Source organism: Dysidea avara, chromosome 1, assembly GCF_963678975.1.
Source record: "Dysidea avara chromosome 1, odDysAvar1.4, whole genome shotgun sequence".
Classification (NCBI taxonomy): Eukaryota; Metazoa; Porifera; class Demospongiae; order Dictyoceratida; family Dysideidae; genus Dysidea; species Dysidea avara.
In genome coordinates, this window is record NC_089272.1 from 63,611,710 (window position 1) to 63,621,617 (window position 9,908).

General features: G+C 40.4%; 1 protein-coding gene across 1 annotated transcript in view; it reads right to left on the reverse strand.

Annotated features, from left to right (window-relative positions):
- LOC136240708 (uncharacterized) overlaps nucleotides 1-9,908 on the reverse strand; it is a 58,972-nt gene that overhangs the window by 9,452 nt on the left and 39,612 nt on the right. Inside the window, exons 16-29 of the mRNA XM_066031741.1 lie at nucleotides 9,505-9,669; nucleotides 9,043-9,105; nucleotides 8,866-8,982; nucleotides 8,543-8,657; nucleotides 6,387-6,793; nucleotides 5,826-6,014; nucleotides 5,287-5,458; nucleotides 4,909-5,063; nucleotides 4,186-4,544; nucleotides 2,500-3,976; nucleotides 2,139-2,276; nucleotides 1,664-1,939; nucleotides 1,071-1,247; nucleotides 156-897 (exon numbers count right to left, since the gene is read on the reverse strand). Of these exons, the coding sequence (XP_065887813.1) occupies nucleotides 156-897; nucleotides 1,071-1,247; nucleotides 1,664-1,939; nucleotides 2,139-2,276; nucleotides 2,500-3,976; nucleotides 4,186-4,544; nucleotides 4,909-5,063; nucleotides 5,287-5,458; nucleotides 5,826-6,014; nucleotides 6,387-6,793; nucleotides 8,543-8,657; nucleotides 8,866-8,982; nucleotides 9,043-9,105; nucleotides 9,505-9,669 (4,552 nt within the window). The remainder of the gene's footprint in view (nucleotides 1-155; nucleotides 898-1,070; nucleotides 1,248-1,663; nucleotides 1,940-2,138; nucleotides 2,277-2,499; nucleotides 3,977-4,185; nucleotides 4,545-4,908; nucleotides 5,064-5,286; nucleotides 5,459-5,825; nucleotides 6,015-6,386; nucleotides 6,794-8,542; nucleotides 8,658-8,865; nucleotides 8,983-9,042; nucleotides 9,106-9,504; nucleotides 9,670-9,908) is intronic.

A 9,908-nucleotide genomic window follows, 5' to 3' on the forward strand; every position in this document is an offset into this window, starting at 1 on the left:
TCTTTGAATTACAGGGAACAGTGCATTCACCTACCAAGGTCCCAAATAAACGTCTATATATTAAACAGATATGTCATTTTACGGAACACAAAAAAATGCATTCCCCAATTACCTTCTGCTTAAGGAATTACAACAAAAACATATTAGTCACTTACTGAGAATAATTTGTTCTTTTTCTTCCTCATGCGCTGCAGACAATTCTTTCTTCATTTCTTCAACAGCTTCATCTATTGCTTGTTTGTTCTGACGTTCTGCCTCTTCAAGTAGTTCCTTAACGGAGGACACTTCTTGTTCATGCAATGAAGTCTCCAACTTGACATTTTCAATGGTGTGCTTTTCAATCATCTTCTTTGCTGCATCTTTCTTTTTCTGGCTACTGGTTGCCGGTGACAACAGATACCGTGATGACGACACCTTCAAACTGTCAGTTGATGAACTAGCATCGATGGAAGGTGCTTCAGTAATAGCTACTGTGGGTATCGTCATGGCAGCAGCCGCTGGGTCGGCAGCACTTGTGGGCTTCACTTCAGCAGTTGCTACACCACCATGTGGGGGTGGACTAATTAGATGAGCCCTTTCTAGTTTGAGTTTATCAAGAGATCTTAGTGACTGAGATTTTGTTAGTGAGTACGATGATCCTTGTTTGTGCTTCATTCCTTTACGACTGAAGCTTCTCTGCAATGGCTGATCTTCAACATCACTTTCAGATTCTTCATGGAGTGTCTCCATCCCATCGTCTTTGAGAGTATCCAGTAGCTGGTTGAGTAGTGGCATTAGTTGTTCACTGCCAGGAAGTGATGTCACAGACAGTGGCATAGCCCCAGGGTGGGGAGCTGTCATCAGATGTATTGTAACATCGTGGCTACCGACTTCAACTATTTCACCAGTCAGAATAGCCTAAAGCCAAAACAAACACATAGTATTTATATACACAAAGGCAACTATGGATTGCTCATCGCAAAATTTAAATATTGGCTATACAACTAGTAAAATCTCTTACATCACTGCTAATAGTTCAAGTGTAATGAAAGTGTGGCTCAAGATAATCGCTACATCTCTACAGACGTTACCTTAGCTTGATCACAGCACAAGCTGGCCTTGTCCCTGACATACTCCAGGACACTGTGTTCCTGATCTAGCAGTTGTATCCTAGAGCTGACCAGACCATCCATTTCAGCTTGTAGTCTGCCAATGTCTTCTTTGTGCTTGTTCCTGTAGCTAGCCTCTGCCTCCGGATTATGAGCATCCTATAATACCATAGTGAAAGTTAAAATGTTGTACTGTAGCAAATACGTACATATTACATGTTGTACTGTAGCATATACGTACATATTACATGTTGTACTGTAGCATATACATTACCATGCTTATAGATCCATCCAACTACATGCACTGTAATGACAGTGTACAATTTACAAACTGATCTTTTAATGGGTCCTGTAGTAGCATGTTTGCTCCTTTGCTTTGCTCGGGTACCACAACACAAGGCCTTCGGGTTACTAAATTCTGTAGAACCCTGTGTTGATGTTTACTATTATTTATAATATACAAGCAAAAATTAATACGAACTAAAGCTGAGCTTAGATACAGTATATAAAGCCTTGGCCCACTATATTGTAATATAACACCTATGATAGCAACAATGATAGTCAGTCATACTTACTGCTAACTCATCCATCCTTTCCTTGTACTTGCTCAGTGCAGTCTCAAACTTGGCAAGGAATTTCTCTGCTAGTGTGACAAACCTTTGATGTGTGTCATCCCTTGCCTGCACCTGTGTGGCTTCCTGCTCATCCATAGTTGTCAGTATAGCTAGTATATCAGCTGGAAGGTGTTTAGTGAGATTTTGAGTGGCTTCAGCTCGTCTTGCGGTTTCTCTGGCAGCCATATCCCTAACTGCTTGTAGCATGTCAGCAAGACTCCTCAACTGCTCTGTAACCTAAATGAGAGGAAACTATTATAATATTCGACCTCTTACTTTACTGTAGATATTAGCTCTACTGAGATATAAGCCGATCTTAAATACAGGCCCTATGCTTTTATTGAGGTCATTGCTCTAGTAAATATAATACCATTTGTAGGGAATATCCAGTACAACAAACCCCTGGGTTCACATAATTCCCTAATGTAGGTCATACCTCAGAGTGACTGATGGTATCAGGTGATCCCATTAATCTAATAATGTTAGACTCATTGTTGATGATGTCATCTTCTTGTTGTTTCTGACGACGCCATGAACTCCTACGAGCTACTATTTCACCTTCCAGTGCATCAAGCTGTGTGTTGTAAACGTATATCAATAAACAAATAATAAATATAATACAATCTGAGAAACTTGCATACATTCAGAGTTAACAAAGCTAGCAGTGCTTTGTGGAAAACATATAGGTATTGTGTACTCTGTTGTATTCATGATACACACATACACACACACGCACGCATGCACACACGCACGCACGCAGGCACACACACACACGCACACACACACTACAAGCTAACCATTTGCTTGTTGACTTTTCTCTTCTGGCTAACTGGTTGAGTGGATGGTACTATGACTCCAGTGTCTGGCCTTCGTCGGACACCATATATGGGCATAAGCTCATTAGAGACTTCGTCCAGGGTTTTCTGGCCAATCACAATGGGTACAGTGCCCCTACCCTGAGGGCATTCCATGGTGCCAGCCAGTGGAATCAAAATTCCAGTCTGTTGTGGGCTCTGTTCCCAGTTCAGGATTGGAACATGGACACCAGTACCTGCAGGATCTACAATCTCCATTCCAAGCAGCACAGGAAGCAGCTGCCCAGTGGGCGTGTACTCCATAAATCCCGGACTTCCCCCAGTGTTGCTAAACTTCCTGGCCTCATCAGTAAGAAGGTTAAGCCTGTGCAGCTCCTGTAAGTGTAGGGTCTGATTTCTGTTAATATTTCTACTAACATCTCTTAGAGCTTGCAACAGATTACTGATGGCATGTTGAAATATAAATTCCTCCTTGATATCATGGCTGGTAGCTACTGCCTTTAGTTTCTGAGCAGCTAAAATAACTTCTTGGATGGAGAGAAGTTCATTGGTATCAAGCAGACACTGAGCACCACCGTAGTTCTGTATTACAGTGGAAGCATCACTATCAATACTAGCTGAAGTGCAGAAGACGGTTAAGGAAGACAATGGCTCGGAGAATTGATCATGAAGTAGTAATGGTTTACTGGCACCATTGACAACCACTTCACCTCCAACAGGTAGAACTCTACCAGATGAGTTAATCCTGACACCGACAATAATTGTGGGCATGTTATGTTGCCTGTTTAACATCATAGCTCCTATTTCTATTGGTCGGATTATACCAGTGATGGGGTCAACGTAAGTTCCGCCCACAGGCAGTCTTGCTCTAGTTTGAGGATGGATTGTTACAGCACAGACTGGCACATTGATTCCAGACATGGGATCAGCCATCGTTGCTCCAAGCTTCAACTCTGACAATTTCTTGAACATTTTCAATCCAGTGTTAACAGGCTGTCCTGTGTTAGGATTGGTTGGATATGGCACATACGGTAATAGTGAGTCTAGCAGTACATTAGAGCTAGTCAGTATATCAATAGTGTACACTAATTCATCTAGTACTGGGTTGAACATTACGTTGCCCTGGATTGGAACCAGTTTCCCGGAATAAGGATTAATGCAGTATGTGTTTGGAGTTATGATGTACAGAGCTCCGTCATGTTGTTTCATTCTGGTTCCCATTCCAGCTGATATAATACCGGTAACTGGATCCTGGGTTGCTATGGATGGGCCCACACTTGACAACAATTTGCCATCAGAGTCAAGTAGTTTCTCTCTTGTTATTTCTTCACCAGTATCCATGGAAACCAGGGTGGCACCAGAGAAGTGACCAATCAGAGCATGTAGTCCTCTGTGTCGACACTCGTCTGAGAATAGTTTGGTCATGTGATCCAGTAATACGTCCACCCTAGCACCAACCCTATGACAAAAATTACAACCAATGAAATAACAGTATTGTGAAGCTTGAACACTTAGACACTACAGACAAGTGTACTGATTTCAGGTCTGAAAGTGTTCACGCTAACACAAATAAAGCCTCTTCAAAGTGGCTACATTTCATGAGGGCCGTATAGCATAATTTACAAGCCATAAAAAGAGGTGTTGATGTGCTATGCTGAAGTTACTGACCTGTGTCTAAGCTGTTCATCAAATTGTGACAACAAGTCATCGTGATCTCTTGAGGTGTGGAACTGTTGTAGTGTCCGTCTGATCTCCCTGACAACTGCTGATATGGCAACACGATGTCTACCACGACCTTCTTCCCTCTTCAACACCAGTTGCTGCTGAGCAGCTAACAACTCAGTGTAAATTCTACCAAACAATTTCCGTCTCTCTATTTCTGCTTTCAGTAGTTCATTGGCTGCCTCGTACGCTTGTAACTCTTCTGGGGAGGCAATGTCTGATTTACCCCTGAGATTAAGTTTAGCCACCCAGAACCCCTTCAGGTTATCTGCCTGTGATGTGACGTGTTGATAGAGAGACTTTGCCTGAGGGAAATTAACACAGACAAGTATTAACTAAACCAAAATAGAAGCTTCTTTTCTTTGTATACATTCCAATTTCTAATTTCTAATGTACTGCACACAGTAATTTGACTATTCGATAAATGACAAACAAATTCAAGCTTAAGCCATTGAATCAATACACCTGTGTTAATGCAGTACAGTGGATGCCTCACAGTTACTTTAACCCCTGGGTGAACACCCGGTGTTCAGATAACTAATCTGATGTTGGCTGCTAAATCATTTGTAACAATAATCGTATCAACGTATTTTGACTACACTAATAGAACATTCATCAATCTAAAACCACATTAGATTTTTTATAACACATACATGTATAGTTCTATACCTGCTCTCTCTGTTTGGCTATTTCACTGGACAGTTTCTTAGTCTGTCCCCCAAGCTCCTTGTACACTTGAGGGGCAGAGAATGCCTCAAGGTCAGCTTGTTTGTCATAGTCCCAGTGCTCATCTTCCTTCAGGGTAGATCCTACTGGCAGTGGTTCTGTGAGATGAGGAGGTAATGACTTATTTTATGAACAAGAATGATGTCATGATCATGTGATGTATTTAGAGTTAAGACATTATTGTAAAGCAAACATCAATTTTCGCATCCATGGATTTATTAGATTTTGTCATAAATATACACACACATACAATATACGGACATACTAACAGACAACCATACAACACACAGATATGGACAAACAAACAGACAAGCTACATACCCTCCTCTGCCCCACCCCCAGTCAGCTGCAGGGAAGCATGATGAATTTTCTTCTCTGGTCGGACAGTGGACCCTTTAGAAGAATAGTTATCCATGTTACTGTGCTTCTGTAATCGACGATAGTACGGGAAATAAAATGTCTCCTTGTTCCACCCATACTTCCTGAATAGCATCTATGAAATGATATGACAACATCTAATAGCAGTTTACGTAGTATAGATGTTATCTCAACTACATGACTGATAGTGACAGTATAGTTAGAGCACTGTGAATATAAGTGTACGAGTGGTTTATCAGAGCCTTGAACGGGTATAAAAAATAAAGTCTTTCAATGAATGACAAAATTCAATTATGCTATGTAACGGCACAAAACAAAGACTCACAGTAGTTGTGTCAGATGACAAAGCTAGTACAATAATATTATATGCTGCAATGCCCGTTTAAAGAAACACACACAGACTAAACTATTTGTACAAACACTAACACACACAAACTACATTCACCCATACACAGATGGATGGACGGAGATAGAATCCTTACCAGTGCTATTAATATCAACAACATTACCCCCACAGCTCCAGCAATTACACTACCAATCAATATCCAGTCTGGAGCCAATAAGATGTCATTATTACGTGTCATTCCCATTTGAACGGCTGTTCCTGAAGTGAATGGGAAATATGGCCCAACTTCTGGACACTCTGTATTAGCTTCAGTCACTCTGATATACTAGATAATAAGAGCAACAACTAACATTTTGTATCACAAAGGACAACTTGATCCAATTCACTATGTAATGACTGCATTAAAGCCTAGCCAAAAATCTCAAACAAAGTCCAGGAGACACCTAAACAAAGACTAGGGGGAAGGCCAGGTGACTCCTTATTGTAAACAAGCAGTGTTACCTTAAAGTACAATACTATAATACTTCAAATTTTAGAACATGCAAGGACTAATGAAACTTGTGACAGTTTATCAAAATGATGACTGCTACAAGGAGAAATAGGAAGGTCAAACAGTTGATTATATTTTTAAAAATCACAAAACTTCCAATGGATAAACATTGTACAGAATTCATTAAATACAAATTATACAACTAACCATTTTTCTATTAGCATTGTTGCTCAGTTGGAACACATACACTCCTGATGTCATGAACCTATATGCAAACAGTGTAGCACTTCCCGATGACGTCTGCTGATTCTCTAGCAACTGTCGGAATTGTCCATAATCAAATGCATCATTTGTGTTCAACAAGTTGTCAACATCATACACAGGGTAGGACTCGTTACTGATGGAGAACAGCATTGTGTCTCCTAGCTCCAGGCATGTTATTGGGTCATCAATGCCTTCAAATGTGGTGCCATTTAGTTGTAGTTGCTCAGTGGAATTTGTGTCAGTGGCGTCATCGGTTTGACGTCTTCTCCTTGCTGATGAAGAGTCATCAATGCCAAATAATGATAATAAGGAAGATGATGTGGCACCATAACTGCCCCTGAACCCTGATCCTGTGAGGTAGAATAGCCAGGGTTGAATTAGAAATTGAATTGTTTGGTGATTTTATAAATGCATTTACAAAATTGAGCGTATTCTATGAAGGTTAACTTTAGTTAACCAAGGTTAATAAGAATGGAGGGGCGCGCGGCTTGCATGAGGGCATTTATTGGAATAACCAACCAAGATCTTATTGTGCGCACGTGCATATAGTTGTGGGAACCGCGTGAGAAGGTTGAATTCACCCACCCAGCCCACATTTCCCTCTATGTGTGACCAGATTTTGCTGTTATAATAAATTGTAAAGGTAAAGTCATTGTTTTTGTTTAATGTTTTTAGTTTCGGGTAGAACTATTTATACATTACATAACTGTGCCACTGAAATTAAAGTTTTGTCAGCTATGGGATATACTCTCACAAATGGTAATGGACTGTACTACTGGTAACTATAGTCCTACGCAGGCAGTCTCGAATGAGTTGCTATAATGAGTATGGTAGTACCTCAACAGAGATTCTTAATGAAGTAGCAGCTGTGGATGGGTCAAGTGTCAGGGAAGCTAATAAAGGTGCAACTACTAGTTTCTGCAATCCTTTGCTAACTGAGCTACACATTTGGTGAACAGTTGTCTGAATCATGCCTTTATTAATTCATTCCACTTATAGTGTTCTTGTTTGAAGCTAGCTTTGTAAAGTATTTCAGTACTGTTAGTGCTATGTAGCTATAATTATATTGTTATTATTTTCATTTTATTTCTCCGGTTAAGTGAGTCCCCCCTCACTTTTCCATGAGGTGGCTGGATGTAGTGGAAGGGACCCTTCTCACTCATTCTCCCCCAAGCTGAAGGTGCTAAGCTTTGTCATAGAGATAAATACATCCTTGTACACTTCTTTACCCAAGGCAAAGGGTAGAGAATAAGCATAACAGGAGAGGGGTCCTCAATTAAGAATCCTATCTTGAAGGGTTTACCTACACCCAGCTGCCAAACCTCTATTGTAGAGTTTTGGTAGGAGTGATTGATGTTGGCTTGTATATTGTATATCACCGAAAGTACTTATCAAAGACTAGTATGCTAAATTGGTTAACTTACATGCATGTGCATGGGTGTATGCGTACACATACACACACTGCACACACATGCACGAACACATACACACACACACACACAAACAAACACACACACACAACACATGCACGAATACATACACACACACACACACAAACACACAACACATGCACGAATACATACACACACACACACACACACACACACACACACACTACACATACATACACGAACACATTACACACACACACACACACACACACACACACACACACACACACACACACACACACACACACACACACACACACACTACACACACTACACACACATGCACGAACACACCACACACACATGCACAAACACATTACACATACACACACACACAAACACACACCACAAACACATACACAAACACATTACACACACCACACACACACACACACACACACACACACACACACACACACACACACACACACACACACATGACACACACACATGACACACACACACACACACACACACCACACACACACACACACATCACACACACACACACAACACACACACACATCACACACACCCACCACACACTACACACACACACACACACACTACACACATCACACACACTACACACACACACACACACACACACACACACACATCACACTACACACATACTATGTAACACACCTCCAACTTCAGTCAGGTACAATGGTACAGTCACACTGGTGTATGAGGTACATAGTGTTTGTGTGGTCTGTTCAAATGTTACCAATCCAGCAATACCACTAAGTGGGTACAACACCTGAGGGGATACGCAACACATAGTAAAACTGTGTACAAGATATAAAAGTAATGGCCAGTTATAGCAACACATTAACATGTACTGATAGTTTTGAAGTCTATGAAGTAAATTCTTGTAATTCTAGTGGTATTTCAAAAAACCCTACTGTAAGTACAAATTATGGTACAACAAGGAGAGCTGAGCACAGTGAAGCATGTTGGTAGCTCACCTGAGCACCACTGTCATAGGTGATCATGATTTGGGTCTCTCCCTGACACACCAACTGCATTCTCTGCTGGACTCCCAGTCGACAAGAGATGTCACAAACACTATCAAGTGTTGGGCTCTGCAGGCAGGAAAATGACATTGTTAAGCGTGCCTCTAGGCTATAACATGTAATACTAACCATACAAACACACGTTCCAAGGTTCCTATCAAATCCAACATATTCCTCAGATGATCGGCACACCTTCAGAGGGAATACGACACAAAAATAATCATAAGAATAAACAAAAAAAAGACACAACACAATTTTTTCCTCCAAAACTCTGTGAAGAGACACACCCCCTGTAGAGCAGTATTTACTGAATTTTACTCCAATTACAGAGGTTGTCCATTGATATTAATGTAGGTTTGTTTCCATTTTTCTTGCACAAAAGTGCAGTCTACTGAAACATATTTGAAATTAGGGTCTGGTCTATGCATTTACCATTAAGGATAACAGTTATAACCAATAATGACATTATCTCTGAAGGGGTACAAGACCTCTATAGGAAGGGGTGAAAATTTTAAACAATTGAATATATTTCAGACCAGGTGGTCTCCAGACAATTTGATAATAACATACAACACCAACATAATATCTTACTTGTGAAGAGCAGTAACTCTGCCAGTCAGAGGAGGATAGACAGTTTCCATCTTGAGATCGATAACTACCCTCTGCACAGTTAGGGAAGATGTGTGGTACACAGTCATCTGTTCCACGTCCATAATCTTCATATCCTGCCTTACAGGGACAGGTTCCATCACTGGGCTGTGAGAACATTTATACTTCACTAATACTACAAATGTTTTATATTATACTAAGTCAAGACTTTCAAATGATTGTGTGTGGTAAACAATTAAGAAATACCAATAGAATTTTGCATAGCTTCAATAAAATATGCATACAGTAGTATAAATATATCTCATAAAGAAATGATACATTGTACAATCAAATCTGACTCTAAGGTAGAACACATTTCAACGCATACATGCTAATTATTAAGGTTT